Genomic DNA, 20328 nt, shown 5'->3' with positions numbered 1-20328 from the left:
GTGGAAATGTGGAAGCATGAAAAATGCAGAACTATCTGTTGTCAAGTTGTGGTGCAGAACTTGTTTCAAGGACGAAATGATTGACCTCCATTTCTCTGGCTTCCACATTGTAACAACAGCAACCTATGCTTATAGGTTGTTGATACACAAATCTGATCTCATCACTTGAAAACAACAGTGCCGACAGTCCATTTTAAAGATCTGATTTATGAAACAATTCTGATTTGTTGGCAGTCTGATTGTAGCCTTCAATACTGAAACAGATCTGACTATTTGCAGGGTCTAATGAACAGAGAATACCATCTTCTTTCTGAAGAAGCTTGGCTCTTTGATATTATATTATTTAACGGTCAATGGTTTTTCCTTACACATGCCTTGTTTTGCACTGCTAAAAAGTGTTGGATGGATTGTCATCACATTAGTGGAGCTTAGAGGATGAATCTTACTGACTTCTGTAATCCTCTTCTCTAGCGTGAATTGCATGTTGGTGCAGGCATTCATGATCTTTGTGAACTTTTGTAATCCCCTGACTTTTAATCTTACATAATCAGGTCACAATTTCAATTGGTCCAATTCTTAGGTTTACCTATCTAATAGTTTGGTTTTCTTAACAATGCTCAATAGCTACTAGTGTGGCTGCACATTCTTGTTGTCCATCTTCTATACCTACAACATGTCTTCATTTGTGCCTTGATATTTCCCTTGACAGCTATACCAACATATTGTTGCTTTGGGATCAATAAAGTGCTCTTTCTCTTGTGGAAGTGAGGACAGTTCAGCAAAAAAAAAAAAAAAACAACTCAAGGATAATGTTTTTGACAAATGCCTTTGTCACTTATATATGGCCTCACTGAATCTCAGGAGCTTTTCTTAATGGCACTGTAAAAGGTCATGGACATAGACATTCTCTGTATATCATGACAGTGCTGGGTGAATGGATGGAGTCAAGGCTGCTGTGGAATATTGCATGGATAGTATATGTTTGTCATATTGCTCCTATTGAAAGCAAAGAACTACTGCTGTATTGTCACAGCACTCTGTGTCCTGTTAGCTGCACTTCTGACATTTTGTTCGCTTGCAAAAAAAAAGATTGTTTTACTATGATGCTAAAGTTAAGAAGTCACACTGTAAATTGAGCTGGCTTAATCACGCTTGGGAAAATAGGAAATACCTGCACAGGCAAAGATTGAGGTAACTACATCCTGCTAAAGCTGACGGAACAGTAGCTTCATTCCAGTAATGTTTTCTCTGAAGCATCATTATCTTTATCTTTCTCACAGCCTTTGCTAAAATAACAGGCTGAAAGGAGGGAAAACTGGTGACAGTGAGTTGAAGTATTAACTCTGACCTTTGTGCTCTTCCTCTCAATCTCTGTCCTTTTTCTCAATCGTTTTTCCAGTCTGTCTGCACCCACCCATCCACCCAGACAATCCCACTCTCAACCTAAGAAACACAATGAAGATAAGCCTTTTTTGCTGATTTTATTTCCCTCAAGTTCTTTTTGTTATACAAGCTGCAATGAGTTTTATAATTTGGAAAGAGCAATAGCTTACTCATTTACCCTCTACACATAACTTGTTTGTGTACAAAGGATAACTGGACTTGAGGGCAACACTGCTACAACAGCTTATTTCCAAAACTTGACACATTCTCTTTTACCATTATCTTTTAAGGTAAGTAATCAGATAAAGAGTTATTTTAAGGTATTTACATTTGAAATTCTTCTTGAAAAAAATCAAATTTTGCTTAGGTGACAAAATATTTCCAAATAAGGATTTATAGTGTTTCAAAATGAAAGTCTTCACTTGAAGTTAGTGCTCAAAGTTTACATTCAAGCCACATGAAAACAGCTGGCTACATGCAGTACAATGAGCCTTGGGTCTGATTGTGACACTTGAAGGCAGCTGGTATTTCATTGTGGGGTTCAAAGGACATCAGCCATTGATATCTACTGTCATCAGTTTTAATTCAACATGATAAGAAGCTTGTGAAGTGATGCTCATTCTGTTTGATCTTCCGCACGTCTAACGTGAGCCTCGCTTGCACTGAGATCAAATCACCCTCACCTCTAAAGCAGAAGAGAAAGTGTGTGTGTGTGTGTGTGTGTCTGTGTGTGTGTGTTTGTGTGCGTGTGTGTATGTGCATGTGTGTGCGTGTGTGTTTGTGTGCATTTTCTCGGTGTGCATGAGCATTGTGTACCAGTGATTCAATCTACCACTTTATTCTACTGATTTCAATATAACTGATTTACAGTGCAGCCTAAGTGAAATGCCAACCTTAGAACATTTCTTTGTCATGCTGAATTGCACCCCCCTCCCACCAGATAAGATAGAGCTCAGCGCTCTGATCCACTTTGATCCCATCTTTGAACTGTCCATACTCATACAATCTACAATCCCACTCATTTTTCACCTTACATCCCCAAACACATTCTTGAGAGCAGAACACATTCTGCAGCTTGACCTTGTTGACACTGGAGTGGAGGGGGCTCTGCATCTACACCTGTTCAGTGTGTGAGAGCAAAGCCTGGATAGTGTACTGAAATCCCGTTGTGACAGCTGTCCAAGCACACGCGGATTAAAAAATCCAGAGGCTTTGCCCTGAGTGTATCGGTTGGACAATTTGCTCTCATAAGTTTGTATATGACAGCTTGTATTATTTGCACGTAGCCATGAATATGGGTGACTCTAGTGCCTGGAGGCAAATAAAAACTCTTTCACACCTCTACAGTTTCATTGTAATCTCTTGCCTTGCTGTACTCCTCTCCTGCTTTATTGCTAGCAACCTCCTTGTCTAAAACGTTTATGCAAATTTTTCTCAGACACATGTTGAGATGAAACCATAAAACTATTCCAATCTGCAATTAATGAAATGTCTCATAGCTTGCCTCTAAAAAGCCCCATTTTGCAATTTTTGCAATGGTGTATTTTATTGGCTACAAATATAGTCATGTTAGACCATAAAAGGTATTGGTGTGTGTAAAATTGCATCCTGTAGTGAGTGCATCCATTTGGAGAAAGTGTATCGAGCAGAATATATCATAAAACAGACAGTTAAACAAATGAATTGCCAACAGAATGGCACACAAGACACCTTAAATATGTATTCAAAACTTGAGGATGTTTGCACTGCAGGCAATCTGATCTGTTTTATATTTCCAGTAATGCACATGCTGACTTGGCTGTATTGGGAGGAAACTGAGCATGTCATTCTGGAGAGAAATGAATAGGGGTGATCTCCAAATCATGCAGGGCTCAGCTCCACAGAAACCCTTGACCATGCATACATTCATGGTGACATGGTGCCAGTGTTGGCAAGGGCTAATCTAAATGAGCCAATTTCATACCAGGGTGAGAGAGAGAGATTCAGCTAACACATCACCTTCTAAGCTCAAGACTCTGGGAGTTGTCCTACCTGAAGCTTGGAGTTGTGATCTGTGATGTTGGTGTTGTAGTTCCAGCTGGCGGAGACACTGGAGAACAACACCTCTTCAGCAGTGCTGTTGTAGTCACTGAGGAACCTGAGTGCGTCGTCTGTGGTGTTCTGATAATTCCCTGGCTTCCAGCTGTCTGGCAGAGCCTCAGAGAGCCCCAAGACTGGCAGCAGCAGCAGCACTGACCACAGAAACCTGTTCACACCGGTGCCCATGGCTAGCCTCCACCAAAGAAAGAGTGGAGAAGAAAAAGTGTAAAGTGATAGAGTTGGAAGGAAGAGCTAAAAATACACGTGCTCCAATGAAATGAGAGTACACCGTCCCCCTGGAGCTGTTGTCTCATCCACTCCTTCACTGCTTCCTTCTCAGCCTCCCAGCCTGGCTGCTGGTGAAATGCACAGAAGCCAAAGCGAGCTTCTTTTAAAGTGTCAGTGTAACCCAGCCCACTCTTCTTGCCACTTTACAGCACTGGACACATTTCCCCTCCAGTTCCCTTCCCTACTTATCTTCCCTTCTATCTCCCTCCCTTCTTTTTCTGTTTACCTGCCAAGATTTGGATGGATGACAGTATCTTTGATCACATCCAAGTTTCTATAACTGTACAAGACTAGAGATAAGATATGGCACACTGGTGCAGTGTGCCTGTCTGCCTATAGAGTGGTGGATTCTCAATAACCAGTACTGGAGTGTCTGGGAGGGACTCCACATACTTTGCTCTCAGCTCCCTCCTTCAGCTTAGTGACAACAGAGGTAGGGGGAGGAATAGAGACGGGGGGAATGAAAGAGAGAGGGGACAGGAGAATGAAAGGGGAGGGGGGTGATGGGATTGAAGGCTGAAGGTTGAGAAGGCTGAAAGAGATATGCAAAAAAAAAGTGAGACAGGCACAAAACAGTAAAAGAGGCTCACCTTGAGATGTGTCTTTTTTTTTTAGACAGCACAGCTTTCTCTGAAAACACCAATCAAATTATTACAACTAGAAACTGGATTTTCTAATGTGACACTGATTCCCCATTAGCCATCAAAATTCTGTCATCACCCCAAAAAAGAGACAGCACTGACAGTTGACAGCTCTTTTTTTGAGAATGAAGTTCACAAGCTGTCAAGCAGTGGAGGGATTTTCTAGTTGTCTCCATTCTTGGCAGCTTTATAGTAAAATCCAAAGTGTATAGTCCCACTTTACTGTAGCATATAATGAGACAGGCTGTAGCACAGCAACTGTCAGTGCAAGTTGTGCAGCTTATATCAGTCACTGTGTGACAGTGTATTGTAGTTATGAATTTAGATTAGCACTCGGGTATTCATTAAAGGGGAATACATTCTACAGAGCTGTTGATTTTCAATACTTGTGAGAATAAGAAACGTGCACTTTCTTGGCATAATAACTAAGTATACAAGACAAATTCAATAAGTTTTAAATAAAGTGAGATGTTACATCAGTTTATTCTACAGGAATCTGTATCTGAGAGAGCTGTTTGAACATGTCATATTACACAAAATATTCAGTGAAGATTTGATGAAAGAATAGTGACTACACAGCACATGGTGGACTATTTACAAGGCACATTGTACTTTGCTCAAAGCACAAGACGTGGGATATTTTTACCATTTCTGTGTTAACTTATCGTTTGGAGCTGTGTAAATATAAAAAAATCTGGTATATTATGACCTTTCAAAGTTAGATTCCTAAGATTGTGAAATTAGTAATTAAATCAAATTCTACTTTTGATACTATTTATGGTCAAAATTTTCTCTGCAGTCAGTGCATTTACTTTCAAAAATCACCTCTCATTATAGTTATTCCCTATTCCCTTGCTGGATTCAGATTGCCTATCATAACATGGAGGACTCACAAGAAAACAATGCATGCATGTAACCCAGTGCTACAGTTTCTGCTGTTTCTGAGCTGCATTTCGTTACTGCCAATGCTAGGCAAAAAATTTCCGACCCCTGCTGCTTCAATTAAAGCTTTGCAACTGGCGAAACAAATGTTTTGTGATCATGCTCAGCACTGACCCAGATCCTTTATCAAACATGTTTGAAAGAAATAAAACAATGGTCTTTTTTTGCATTTTTGATCACATTTTAGTTTTGTTTTGGTCTCCACCAACTTGCTCTTATCTGCTAAATGTTATGCTTTCTTCACCTGCTGCTAACTGTGTCTTTCATAGTTTGAGTGCAAGCTCACAGTGAGTGGGTTTATGGAGCACTACTCTGAGGCTGTAAATGACATGCATGAATTTTGCATGTTGCAAATCCAAAACAAAGAGCTGAAAGATGGTTAAACACTCTGTAGAGCAGAGGATAACTGTGGATCACAATGATAATTCTGTGGTGTGTATACATTAGTTGAAATATTTCCATATGGGGAGCTAAGCAATTGCATACTAATACACTTAGGTTTTGTATTTTACAGTTAATATTATTAATTATCTGATGTATAAAGACTTATATCAGTACATTTAACATTTTGAGTTCCACAACATCTCTGTTTTAATGTGTTATGGATCTATACTTGGAAGGCGATGCATTGTTCTTAAAAAAGGCTGGTTTCCTTTTCCCAAAGAATACAAGTAAACAGCATTAATTTGAAGGAGCACTTTGATCGTAAAGAATAAATCATTTGCCAAGTTTAGGGGAAACCTATGGGTACCCACCCATTACCAAAACTTAGCCTTACTCTGGTGCATTATTTAGCCCCCTTCCTGACAAGTTATGCCAACATAGGTGGTACCAATGAATGCCTTGTGTTGTCTTTTTACGTAAGATAGCACTACTTTCTATAGATGAAAAAACAGAGTGCCACAGCCTCTTAAAGACAGTAATCTCGTCATCTAAGTATTTCTGCCAAGGGGTTGGGGAGGCAACGATTGTATCAGGGGGCTTAAATGGAAACAGAAAACTTTTCCTGTCTATTTATACCTTGAGTTCTGTTTTGTTAATCTGCCATATGATCAACTCATTGCATTTTTTTAATTGCTTGTTTTTTTCAGTTAAATAATACTATTTTTGAAGAGACACCTGTGACTCCACATGCCTGCCAGCCCGGTCCCTCATGGTAAATGTCCACATTGCACACAGTTATTTGATCCATTATTCATGCAAAAATCTCAGCAGCTTTATATTGGAAAATGGCATTCTTAATTTTAAAGGAAACAAACCCATTCGAAGCTTAATTGGCTTCCTTTTTCATTTACCCTGTAATTCCTCTCATGCTATATCAGCTGCTTCTGTCTCTACCAACCAGCTGATCATTCACCTGATCCTGGACCCTGATGGGATTTACTGGAATTGGTTAAACTTGAACAAGAATAAAAACAACCCATTTTCAGTCAACAAAAAAATAATATATGCCTGATAATTTTTTGAATTTTCAGTGATATTTTCTTCATATTTCAAAGGAACTACACCATTTATAATTTGAATATACAGTATTAAAAAAAAAAATTCAGTGATTAATTATTACTGCGCATTATGATTATGCTGCCAAAAGCAAACCTAAATTCTCCTTCCAGCTTACTGCTTCCTTCAAATCTCAGGTGTGTTGAGTTTGAAAACAATGAAAGCTAGCGAAGAGAAAATTTTTGAAGATTTTTGAGCACTGTAACAAAACAAGGGAGTGTGTCTTTCAGCTGCTCAGTGAGGCCCTTCAGAATGAAACGGTGACTGAATGAGGCCATAAAACATGATAATGTGCAACAGAGTGATCTTAAATTGCACAAAGAGTGGATCATAAATCTTTATGACTTAAAGAGCAGACAAACAACAGTGTGAATAGGAAAAGTGTGGACTGCAATACTACAATATAGCACCTATCATATAAAGTTAAAATTATGCTTTAGTTGCAGCTCATATTTTCCAGATTCGTGACAATCTACTGGTAATCTCACATGTTGATTTATAGTAGCAGGTGAAAGTTATGAGTCAATCAATGTATCTATTATAATTTTTTTTTTTTATCGCTTATTAACCTTGACAGTCAAATGGCCACGGTTAATTAATACTCAATATTTTATTAAAATATAATCTTTATCATTAAACAAAGGTCTCTAAATGGCTTTGGTGGTGGAATAAATTGTGTTGATAAGAAACTTCCATGTGCAGCAGATAAAGGTGCCATTTTAATGATGCTGACATTTTACTTTTGAGGTAATGAACTCTCTTATTATACGCTCAACCTTGTGTAACTTAGTCCAAGTTACACGATGTTGAGTTTATTATAAGTCCTTACAACACACTGATTACTTCAGTTAACTTTAGATTTTGAAATAAGTGAATTAACACAGAAATGGTGACTGTGATGGCATTATCTCTAGTTAGTGTTTTGTCAGGTCATTGCAGAGGGAGTCACTATTGCCTTACAATGACACATCGTTAGGTATTAGATGAGTCATTTAGCGTCACACTGGGTTCTGCTTTAGGATCACAGGATAAAAATCAAACCACACTGTCCTGCAGATGACCCTCTGTGCTGAGATGTGTCTCAATTGGGCTGCGAAAAGTCATCCTAGATATCTGTTGAGCCAAGTAGTGGATATCATAAAGGAGATAACAAATATCTCAGGAAGATATCCAATGTTCTTATGGGCACAAACGTGGTGATGTCTTTGAAAAGGTCAGACACAGGTCCAACATGTGAGGAACCTTGATTGGCCTGGGTACTTATTGACAGGTTAGATCTTAGCTGGGCTGATAGAGATGGATACAGCACTGTGATGAGTGATAAGGCAGTGGTGGCCATGTAAACTTGCTGAGGTGAGTGGTTTTTCACACACTTGTGGCCAATTACACCTGGTCATGGTAGTGTCAAGTCATCTGCGTGAAGAAAAAATATCATATGCCATAAATAATGCTGAACCTTTGATGAGAAAATATAATAATGACTTTCTACATAGCACTATATAAAATGAATGTTTATGAAGTGCTTTAGCAGACAAAGCAAAGGCAGGAACTCATTAAATAATGAAATAAACATCAACAAACATGCCAGACAGAGAAAGGTCTAGAAAAGTCAAACAATTAGGCAAGAACAAAATCCAAACACAAAAGGTCAACAAGAATAAAGCAAATAGCAGATCCGAAAAGGCAGTTAAAGTACTAAAAGAAAAAAACAGCAATAAAAGATGAAAAAAAATAATATAAGAAATAATATATGAAGGTGGCATCACATCAATGGGGATAAAACAAAGAAAAGATGATAAAAAATGTTTAATAATTGATAGGTGAATGAATAAATAAGTAATTACAGGTGACATCACATAAAAGCAAGTCTGTAAAAGTAAGTTTAAAGAAGTGATTTTAAAGACATCACTGATTATGCGAGTCTTATCTCCTCAAGCAGGTTGTTCCAAAGTCGAGGGGCCCTGATGGCAAAAGCACAGTCTACTTTAGATTTGAGCCTCGACTTTGGTAGGACTAGGAGGTCCCCACCTGAGGATCTGAAGCTGCACGTTGGCTCATACGGGGTCAGCATTTCAGAAAAGGGATAAATCACAGAATTTTTATTCTGTATTTTTAAGCCAGTTAAAAATTGATAAAAGTTTAAGAAGCAGGCAGCTGAAGACTTATTGGAATTGAGTTTACAGTCAGTTCAGAGTGTTAACTGCTGCTTTATTTTGTGTCTGTGAGTGTGAATGTGTGTGAATGTCTGTGTATGTGTGTGTATGTATTGAGTTTTAAACCATGAAAGTGAAGAAATTTTGGCCAGTCCTCATCCTCGGACAGACCTTCAAAGGTCTGTTTGAGGGTTCAGACTTAAATAAGAATTCAGGTTAGAATTAGGTTAGGTTAGAGGACTATAATCATGACTCTGAAAGTCATAAAATTGCAGTGGCACAAGTCTTAGTCTACATTACAGTTACAACTTCTCATAGAGAATAACTCCCAAACACATTTCAGCCCAAAATTTAAAATAAGAAGAATTATTCAACCAATTATTAACTAATTTTAAAAAAGAGGAAAAACAAGCACAAAACAGAAAAGTGCACTCAGTGGAGGGCTGCAACACAGCTGCCTGAGTGGATTGCAGAACAAAACCAGGTCACAGCCATGGCAGCCATCAAAGATAAAAAAAAAAAAAAAATGAGATTTGTTTGTGCCTAGCTTTTGTGGATTGTAACATATGAAAATGAGACCAAACTTTTCTATAGATGGCAGTTTTTGAGCCATTATGAGGGCCAAAATGTGGCCTGCAAAAGATAAGTGTTGGTTTTAGACAAGACCATAACCGGAAAACTTGCGTCCCCTACAGGCTGGTTAAAAGAAGTGGGAAGTCAGCAGGCAATGACGGTATAAAACCGTCAATAAAACAGGTTTTCAATGACTGTGAATGACCGCAACCACAAGAGGTACTTAAGCAAGTAGTTACAAATGTGCACAAACAATAATAGAGTGGGATTAGAGAGTAGTAGAGTAGTTTGTGGGATTAGCACAGACACACACACACGCACACACATAACCAAATGCATGATCCTTTCCAGATAATAATTATCAGACTGTAGGAAAGAGGTGCACCGCCAGATTAAAGTGAAAGTGCCCTAACAACTAACTATTCCCATGCAGGTTTGTAAGAAAGACCTGGAAAGGGGCTTTAAAACCTTTATATACACTCTTACCTGTCAGTTTGTCAAAAGGCTATCTTAGGGAGAGATAGTAACAAGAAAGAGGCATTAGGTGAAAAACAAACACACAAGATGTACAGGGTCAGTAGTTGTTCAAATTATTCCTGGCATGTTGTTAAATGTTCCATTGTGAGACCATGGAACTTGAACTACAGTATAATTCAGAGTGAAAACTGCTGCCTTAGTGTGTGTGTGTGTGTGTGTGTGTGTGTGTGTGTGTGTGTGAGTGTGTGAGGGAACTGACAATGTAGTTTTGCTAGAGTTTCCGGTCCAATAATTGAATTTGGCTTTTCCTTTAATGGAAGTCTGTGAAGTGTGGAGAGGCTGTGATAGAGCCAGAACATCCAATCTCCACAAACAGGCATATGTTGCACGCCATTGGACATGGAGGCTGCAGTGCAGAGAGAGAGAGTATGTGTGTGTATTGTAAGATTGAAGATGACATTTTAACTCTGTGCAAAAGTCACAAAATATTAACAAATAATAATAAGAACGAAGGTGGAGCATTAGGGGTCAATTTTGAATCCAATGTTGTTCATGCTGCCCTAACTGATTTGTGTGATAGATTTGGGTTTCAATATGACGAAGGGGCTGCTTTGGTGACAGGCTTATAACTATAATCAGTTTTATCATAATGGTAAATAATACATTTTTGCAACCAATCCTTCCTTTTTACACATAGACAAATTACATATTGTTTAAATTATTTGTATATTAAAATGAAATAACTCCAGATTGTGCTAAAGAAAATGTTTACAATCTGTTTATTCATTTGCAATACTGTTGACACAAATACTGTCAACACAAATTCATCTTATGTTGTTTATATTTTATTTGTTTGTATTTTAGCCCTATATATCAATATGCGCTATTTTATGTCTTTTATGTCTGTGCTTTAACTTGTGTGATTTTGTTTTATAGGCTACATATTTATGGAGCATTGTTAGAGGGTACCATGAGGCCTTGGATTTGAATTGACGACGACTACTTTACCAGCTGTTGTGCACAAAAGAATAAAGAACATGAACTTGAACACAGAGAAGAGGAATGTTCAATAAACAAATAAAGTCATCCAGAATCTCTTATCAGTAGACAAGGATCTTGATGATTCTGAAATACAAGCTATAACACACTGATAACTGCACAGTTGCAGACATTCACTGGAACATTATTAATTCTATCAAACATTTATTAGATCCTTTAAAGATCAATAGCTAATCATTTTCTTGTTGTTCATTTGAGTAAGATATGAGATTAGTGGGATTTGGTAACCTGTTTTCTTTGGATACTCCAAAGATTACATAATTACATCAAATAATTTCACCAAAAAAGGAAAAAAGGCATGGAAACAAACTAACAAGTCCACATCCGTGCTTGCTGTTCTGTGGGGCTGTACCATAGACCGTATAAAGTAATGGATATAGCCACTGTGACGTCCCCCATTGGTTTGTGGACTCCTGTTTTTGAATTTAGTGCCAGGTGGCCCCTCAACCATTTTCTAATACATTACAAAAACAAAGTGATCACAGCTTGGAACATAAAGGGCAAAAAACACTACCAAAAAAAAAGCTCGTTTAACAAAAAAGTGCCAGTGGAGGATTCCCCTTACCCCCTGACGGCCAAGCTCCTAATGTCCTAAAATCCTTGAACTGTCCTAATCTCCCAGAAATGTCCTAATATCCCAGAAACTACCTTAAATCCAAGAAATGTCCTAAATCCTAGAAATATCCCACAATTCTGGAAACTAATTGTGAAATCCTAAAATCCTACTGGCAGCGACTGGCCCCTGGCCTCCAATCATTTTGCAAAACTCACTCCCAAGCAATACAAGTTCCCTGTTCTACATGGGGCTAACTATAAACTGCAATGAAACCTGGTGCCTTTGTTGCATGTCTTTGCCCATCTCTCCCCATTCTTTTCCTGTCATTTCTTAGGCTACATTACAAAGCCATAAAATACCCCCAAATATAATAATACTAAAAAAAACAAAAAAAACCCAAATGATGCACTGATCAGATGTATTATATTGGACTGGACTGCGGGTATGTAGGCTAACTATTTAATAAGTGGATACAGATCACTGTGAACTTTTGCACAAACACAATCAAAGTTGTTGTGGAATCAAGTTGTTTATGCAGGATATTCTGATCAGCCTTGTGACTTTGGATAAGCACCTTGTCAATCATGAAACTGCTTAGAAGTGAAATTTTATCCTGTAAAGCTGCTGCCGAGTCATTCATCTAATGATGAAATCTTTGTGTGACAGTATATTGGTAACACTGTCTATGCCATCATTTATCATAATTATCACCATCATCATCTTTATAATGCTGAGCAAAACAGACATCAGCCCCTCAACAAACTTTGACAGAAGCACCCTTTCTAGACTGCACTGACCTCTAGTGGATGTTTTAGGTAACACAAGTATCTCTGCTATGATATCTATAAAATAGTATCATATTCTATTTATGTTATAATATACGTTGCAATATTATAACAATAGATAATGTACACCATGTCTCCTAAAGAGATAGATGTTTTTGTTTACCAGTTTGAGCGGATGTGTCTACCTTGTGCAGTAAGCCCTGCCCTGTGATCAGCGGCTCTGAAAATCTTGACCCTGCAGTAATTCAGTGCTCACCTCCTGCCCCTTCTCGACTTCCTCTTGCTCCTTCTCCTCCTCCTTCATCTTCTTCAAGTACCATCAGTCTAACTTTTTTAAAAGGTTTTATTAGCAGTGCCAAATTGATGGAGCAAAAGAACTTTTCTGAAGTTATCACTCAGATATTTAAAGAAGCGCCAAATGCCAGGAAGGACCTTGCTGATAACCAAAGCAACCTCCTTTGCATCACAGATTACAGTGAGAACAATCATCTTCAGGTGAGTAATGCTCATAAAATAGTCACAACAACTTCCCTGTGAAAGCAAAACTTTCTGATATTTTAGATCTTTTGAGATCTAAAAAATGTTTTAAGAGAATTAATTGTGGTAAAAAAAAAAAAAATAATCCTGCAGGAAGAGGATAATGAAAAGGCCACTGAGAGGGGTCGAGAGTTTGGTTACCCAGGCGCTGGCCAGTGTGACCTATCAGATCAACAGTCTGGCCAGAACCCTGCTAAGGTGCCTGGACACCCAGGCCATGCAGATCAAAGATATGAAGTCTTCAGTCAACCTGCTGTTACTGGTGAGGAACACCTTTCACCTTAAAATATTGTACACCTGAGCAGTGCTGCAGCCAGCACATTCAGCAAGCTTCTGTTGTTCTATTGCAGAAGGACACGGGCTGTTCTGGCCCATCTCATGGTGCGCCGTGATCAGGTCATCCATAGTGCACTGTTTGATCCTGGAGACACAAATAAGGCAACAATTATAACAAAGAATTCATAAAAATAACGTGCTTTTGGCTTCCATCTACTTAAAGGAGCAGTGGCGAGGACGGCAGATTGCAACCAGCTGAAACTTCTCCCAAGTGCCAAGTGGGAGCTCTCAATTAAAATTTCCTCCAATGTTAATAACTCAAGAGATTTTTATTGTCAGCAGAATTATCCACAGAAGTGTCTTCCTTTCCAAAAGAAACAGACCAGGCAATTAAAACCAGTAAAAATCATGAATAAAGCAGTTTCACGTCACAAATCAATGTTTACCCAACGCTGTTTGCTAACCCTGCACCTGCTAATTGTGCACTCATCTCTGTTCTCTGGTAACTTTATGTGTACATTTCAAAAAGGTATGATGGCACAATGTGTAAACAAGTTACGGTTCTTAAAGAATAGGAGGTAACATACCCCTTAACATGTATACAATGAGAGCAAGTGATGTACAAGTGAGACAAAATTTTGTAAGGGAACACCTGCCATGGCCATCTGTAAACTCTCACTATAAGATATCTGAATAAAAATGGGTATTCATAAGTCTCCCCTAAATCTGAGAATGCTTGTTCCCAGCAAATGCTTTGTTCCTTACAATCATTGTACTCCTTCAAAAGTAAAGCTTTGTATTTGTCTTTTTAGGAGAAAAGGCAAACTAGCCTATCTGAACAATAATGAATCACCTAACATGTACAGAACTCAAAATGTTACCTGGACCTGTAATAGTCTATGTACATCGGATAAGTTTTTATATTAGCTGTAAACTAAGAAACCTCTCCTATAGCTGATTTTTGAGCATCATCAAGCTGTTGGAAAGAATTTCATAACATTACATAATTAGCTATTTGCCTTTAATGACTTTGTGTTACGCAAAACAGTTTGATTTTCTGCATCTGGTTTTATGTCTTATTATCGTCAACAAAGAAAAACTAACTTATTCAACTTAACTAATAGGGACTATTTGTGCTTGCGCTGTAGCTCTCTCTGGAACAAATATCTGTAAAAAATCTCCTCCACACCTCTTCCTGTCGTGCCGTTTTTTGATCATGCGTTTGACCGAGCCGTCCTCAGTGGTGTCGTACTGATGGGCCTTCTGTCCATACTTCAGGGTATGGGATGACATCTCCAGGTTCTTCTTAAGCTAGAGAGGAATAATGGATACTACTTTTTAATTATTTACTTTTAGATTATGTATCAGTGAAAGCAGAGTCACTGGATGGATGAATGGAAAGGTTAAAAATGCACAGATAGTGTATTTAGGTAGATAAATACTATACATGGGTCGATCAGCGACTCACTGACATGATCAATTATTGATTCATTGACACATTTTTGATAAGAGATATATTTTTTATTGATTCTTTGATTGATTCTTAATGCACAAAGATATGGTATAACAGTCCATTTATATTTGACTGATGATAGATGATGCTTGAACGATGTTAAGGTGATCTCAGTGGAGTAGGTCTGGAGTCTCACTGTCGTCTCCTTATTGGTTTTATTAATGCGGGTGTTATACTTACAGGAGACCTCAGTATAGGTGTTCCACAACACCAAGGTGTGTTTTTTTACTTGTCCAGAAATGTCTTTGCATCAACCTCATCTGTGTTCCAGTCTGGTTAAAGAAGAAGACAGATAATTCAGCTGAAATTTTTAATTATTTTTATTTTAGAAAATTTGTGGAAAGTGGAAATTTCCAGAAAACTATGTTTATCATTAGTATGATTATATGATTAAAAAATAATGATAAACAGAGAGAAATGTAGAATATACAGTTTTTTTTTTCAGGAATTTTCACAGGTAGTTTTCTTTGTTTGTTTTTGTATTTCAAATTTTCTTCTTTTGCTTAATTTGAAGGAAATTTCAAAGCAATTTGCTCAGGTTTCATGGGGTTAACTAATAAAAATTAAATAAGAATGTAAATAACAAAATAACACAAAACGTGAGAAAACTTAAATGTGGGTTGTCTAGTGGTCATGTAATTAAGCTAAATTATGATGTGTGAACTATGATTATGATGTGTAAACACCACAGGCTTTTTCGGGGGGTGTTCACTTCCAGTGGAGAAGAAAACTGAACTTTTCTCTTTGTGTGCATGCATGCAGAGAAAATCTTGGAACAGACTGCAAAACATTTTACCGAAAGTCAAAGAAACAGTTAGCACAACTCCACCATGTCTAGTCCATCCTGCACAGCCATCAGGTCTTTGTTACATCTTAGAGAGAAAAATATGATTTCTTCACTTTCTCACATGCTGATTTATTTAGAATGTAGCAGATAGCTTTTATATTGTATTTCCCTCCAGATTCTCTTATTGTGTCATTTGCTTACTATTCATTCTGGGCAGCTCTTACCAAATCCTCAGGGTAGCCCTCAGGGATGGGTGGGACCCAGTTGCTGTCAGGCCATCCCAATGTCTCGTCCACATTTTGCTTTTCCAGCCACTTAATAATGGGGTCAAAGTATTTCATCAGTGAGCTGGCATCCAACCTGTTGGTCCCTATAGCATCCTGGAGCACTTCAGGCCAAGGTTTGGAGGAGCCTGCCTCTAGAATTTTCCTGGAGGGGGTTAGAATGAAATTGTATTACTTCTCTAAATCCGTTATTCATGCTCTGTGTAATAAAGTAGTAAAGACCTAATCAGATCAACATACTTTAAAATTTCCTGCTTCTTTGGACTGGTAGATGTCACATCTGTGCAAGGGTAACCTGTTTGGTTGGCTGCCTCACAGAGTTTTTCATGAAGCTGGAACTGCAGGACATAGCTGAAAAAATACCTGCGAGGAAAGGAATCGCTCCATCATCTCTTTAGCTGAATATTGAACTGTAGTCACACTACCACTCTACAACATTCAAAACATTTTCGCTTAGAAGACAGAAAGCATAATGTGATGTGACGTAATATTCTGATATTATTTTTTTAGACTATTAGAACTCTTTTAAACTGCAATGCAATCACTAGAACAGAATAAAACAAAAACAATAAATTACCCCTGGTTTTAGATGATAAGAATGTTGTAAGTGTGCGTTTCAACAACCACTACACAAAATGTGTTTATCTGTAGGACTAGTTTGTAGGGTTTGGGGGAATCTATTGTCAACGTTAAAAATGCTAAACTCAAGGCTTCACAACATGGGTCCACAATGGTGGCTACAGCCAGTGATTTATACAGTCTGTCTTTATGTCACTTCAAGGCCACCGTAGGCTCTTCCACATGCTTGGAGATAGAGCGGTGGGGAAGGGACATTTAGTTGGTTGCAATCTGCAACATCACTACTAGATGCCACCTAAACTATACACTGCTCCTTTACATTAAGTATTTTGTTTTGTTTTTACTACCCTTACAGTCCCTGCATATTTGAAGAAACCAGCCAGAGTCTGAGGCTTTTCTTTTAGAAGCTTCCTGTTATTGTAGGGTTATTGTATTGCTGAAAACCACACTCAAGTGCCACTAATTGATTCCAGATTACACCACACAATATCTTAACTCCCAGATCCCCAGCCATTCTTGCATATTCATTCACTTTATCCTATTCACAAATTTCCCTGGTGCCCCAATATGTATGTACACGCATGTACACAAACAAACACACACTTATCATGATTTTGCACTAAATAGGCCCCTTTTTAACTTTGAAGCTGTTATATCTTTTTGACAAGTCTATATGAGTAAAGCTAATCAGACAGTTAGACACAAAAAATCATGTCATGAAAATATCAGTGGCCCAGACTGATTATCTGTATTTCGTATGTGTGTGAGGCACAGTGTTGTGGCTCGAGTGCTACCTGATGTATGGCGTGTTTGAAGGGATGTGGTATTTTGCCCCAGCATCAAAGTGCTCCTCTGTACGCCTGGTAGGTGGGCAGATGCCTTGGTATTTTGTCCTCCTTTAAAATGAAATAAAAAAAAAGGGATTCAGAACACACTGGCATACACTGGTTCATTTGTTTCCCTTCCATTAACTTTAATGTATCCACTGTGTGTCATCTCAGCATGTGCTCTTTTTCCAACACCTCACACACACACAGACAGACAGACACACACACACACACACCACACACACACGGTCTTTTACTGTTAGGATGGAGGCACTTGACTTAATATGTTGAGTCTGAAATTTTAGTTTTACATAGGTGAAAATATACACATTAAAGCACCCATCAATCACTGTGTTGTTTTGAATCTGCCATTCCCCTTGCTGCAAGCAGCTGTTTTGAGCAATTTAAAAACTCTCACACCTCTCTAAAAGCCAACTGTACAACTGTAACCTGCTCTCTGTGCCAAATGTCAGACAGACACAAGGCGGGTTCCCATTAACACCGAAATTGCGCAAATTAAAAATGCGAAATACAAAATACACACATCAATATCACAAAACCTATATTTTTTTACGCTTGCATTAGGTGGTATTTCAGGTGATTCGAAAAAGCCATATTTCTCAAAATTGCAATGGAAACTCTTTTTTGCTTCTATACCTCATATGATGTGTAATGCAAATGTGGATGCAAACCGCCATTAATCCCAACAAAGTAGAAAAAGTACAACAAAGTCACATGACATTCTACAAAACGTCACTCAGTTTGAGCAGACGGAGGAAGAGACGAAATCTACTTAACTCTTATACGAGATAAAGAAATTATGGCAATGTTAGATTGGCTTTATTGAGTAGCTTAAAAATGAAATAAACCTGCCTGTTTTGGACATCCATCGCCATGGTTATTGGAGTGTTACGCTAGTTGCAAAACAGTCGAGAGAAGTCACATCGAGAGAGAAGTCACATATTGGAGCATTTGGCAGATATAGAGCTAGATATTAGAAGGAGGTGGAGACCAAAAAATCAGAACCAAATGAAAGTGATCGTTGGACTGTCTTTCATCAGGTGGACACAAACATGGCATGTAAGATAATTCTAATAATGTATAAACTCCTGGAAAGGTTAGCAAATCTTGGCTAACAAGTAGACCATATCAATTTAAGATGACGCTGTTGTGTTCACAACTTGTTTTTGCTGTTCTCAGTGGCCAGAAAATAAATCTGTTACTGCATTTCCTTAACACGTCTAAAGATTCAAACAATGAAAAATTGATAGCAGGTTATCTTAGTTTCACACAAAGACTGCAGTAGCAATCAGTGTTTGCATGAGCATTGTCTTCTAATATAACTCTCAGCAAAAAAAAAAGTGAATCATCACATTTCCCAAAAGCCAAACTATTCTTTGATGTGAAATATCTTGTAAGTAAGATCAAGCCTGTGCATAAAAGCATACCTGAGGTACCACCAATCAGCGTTGTAGCGATCTGGAGGTGTACGTCCACTGAACACACCCCACCTCCACTGGTCAATAAGGTAGCCAAAAGGAAGGAAGGCTATCTTCTCCAGAGCCATCTTCAATAGGTAGTTAGTATCAGTTTCTGGAGAAACACATTTTTTTTTTCACATTTCATGACGAAAAGATATCGAAGAATTAATCTAAATAAATGTTAGAAATTCATCCACATTGGTTTTATGTGAATGTATTTCAGTTTTGTTTTTTTCTGTCGCAGTAATTTTACCGATGTCATTGGTCACACTATCCAGCAGATGAATGGTTTGCAGATGTTTGGGTGTGGACACAGAGAGAGACAAAACATCGCCAATAGCCTCATGAAAACCAGGATTGGCTCCGTCACGGTAGCCCACAGGCTGGTCCTTGTACTGCAGGTAGTACTGGATATGCCCCATTTCATGGTGTACAGTAAAGAGCTGCTCCATCGTTACTGCGGTGCACTGCTTTATCCTAAAGAGGATGAAATTACTTTGTTTTTAAGCAGTTTTATAAAAAAAAAAAAAAAGACGAGCAATAAAGTTGGCAATAAATTAAGGTTAACTATGAATCAATTCTTACTACATTCATTAATTTTACCTAAAGTCTTTGCGGTTCTTAAAATCCCAGGCAGAAGCATGGCACACCACCTCTCGATCCTCAGGCTTCACCAGCATGGATTCATCCCAGAACTCATCAGGCATCTTCTCTAAACCCAAAGACGTGAAGAACTCCTCAGCAACACGAAACATGTGTGTGGCATTATAGCCCTGTGGAGAGAAAATAATCAAATGACAATTTAGCTCTATATTATCTGACAAAACTGACAGGAAGCAGAGAAAGAGTTGGATTTATAAGATCTGTCATTTGTAGCCACTGTCTACAAAACCAGCAGAACGTTGTTTTTTTTTTTTGATCAACTAAAATTCATCCCAGTGGTGTGAAATCTTTCCCTCATACTTACTTTTTTGACCATTTCATCAGTAACATCCAAGTTGGGTTTGTCAGGAAATGGGATAATCATGCCGTAAATATTGCTCCAGGTCTGGGCCCACATATTTCCTGAGAGGGAGGAAGAAAACACACTTAAACAACTTTAACTTTATCAGCTCAGAAGCACAGTGGGAAATGCTCACAGTAATGTGATACGCACACAAACTGACATGGTGTGTTGGCACTTTGATGCTGTTTTGTCCCTGCCATGTGTGATTACATCTTTGATAATTTTCCAAGCTTTATGACATAATGACTGTTTATGTTGGGGACTAGATGAAAATTATTATAGCAATGACAAAACATGTGGTGAAAAGCCTACACCATTTCAGTACAGAAGAATCTCTAAGGTTGTGGCTGGGTTTTGTTTTTTTTTTTTTCTAACATTTTAAACTTTTGAAAGTTGTGTTATTTCCCCACCAAACAAACTGCCGAAAAAGATTTCATACAGGATTCAAAGAGAGTCTGAACTAATACGTTAATGTTTCCTGATTCATTATCATTTCCTTGCCATGATCTGTAATTTCCCTCTATAACTTTTATTTTAACACCAATCATCATTCCCATTCAGTCACACGTGAAGCTGATGACCCCTGAGTGTTTGGTTTGATG

General features: G+C 38.2%; 1 protein-coding gene across 1 annotated transcript in view; it reads right to left on the bottom strand.

The window, feature by feature from the left end:
- The window catches only part of LOC121959090 (angiotensin-converting enzyme-like), a 43407-nt gene that overhangs the window by 18172 nt on the left and 4907 nt on the right, over window positions 1–20328 (bottom strand). Inside the window, 13 exon segments of the mRNA XM_042508269.1 lie at window positions 3415–3714; window positions 4144–4282; window positions 13254–13394; window positions 14439–14560; window positions 14954–15034; window positions 15774–16007; window positions 16074–16124; window positions 16127–16196; window positions 17207–17305; window positions 18688–18832; window positions 18974–19197; window positions 19324–19493; window positions 19688–19785. Coding sequence (XP_042364203.1) covers window positions 3415–3714; window positions 4144–4282; window positions 13254–13394; window positions 14439–14560; window positions 14954–15034; window positions 15774–16007; window positions 16074–16124; window positions 16127–16196; window positions 17207–17305; window positions 18688–18832; window positions 18974–19197; window positions 19324–19493; window positions 19688–19785 — 1874 coding nt within the window.

Source organism: Plectropomus leopardus, chromosome 19 (assembly GCF_008729295.1).
Source record: "Plectropomus leopardus isolate mb chromosome 19, YSFRI_Pleo_2.0, whole genome shotgun sequence".
Classification (NCBI taxonomy): Eukaryota; Metazoa; Chordata; class Actinopteri; order Perciformes; family Serranidae; genus Plectropomus; species Plectropomus leopardus.
The sequence above is the reverse complement of the archived record's forward strand: the minus strand, read 5'-3'. Positions and strand labels throughout refer to the sequence as shown.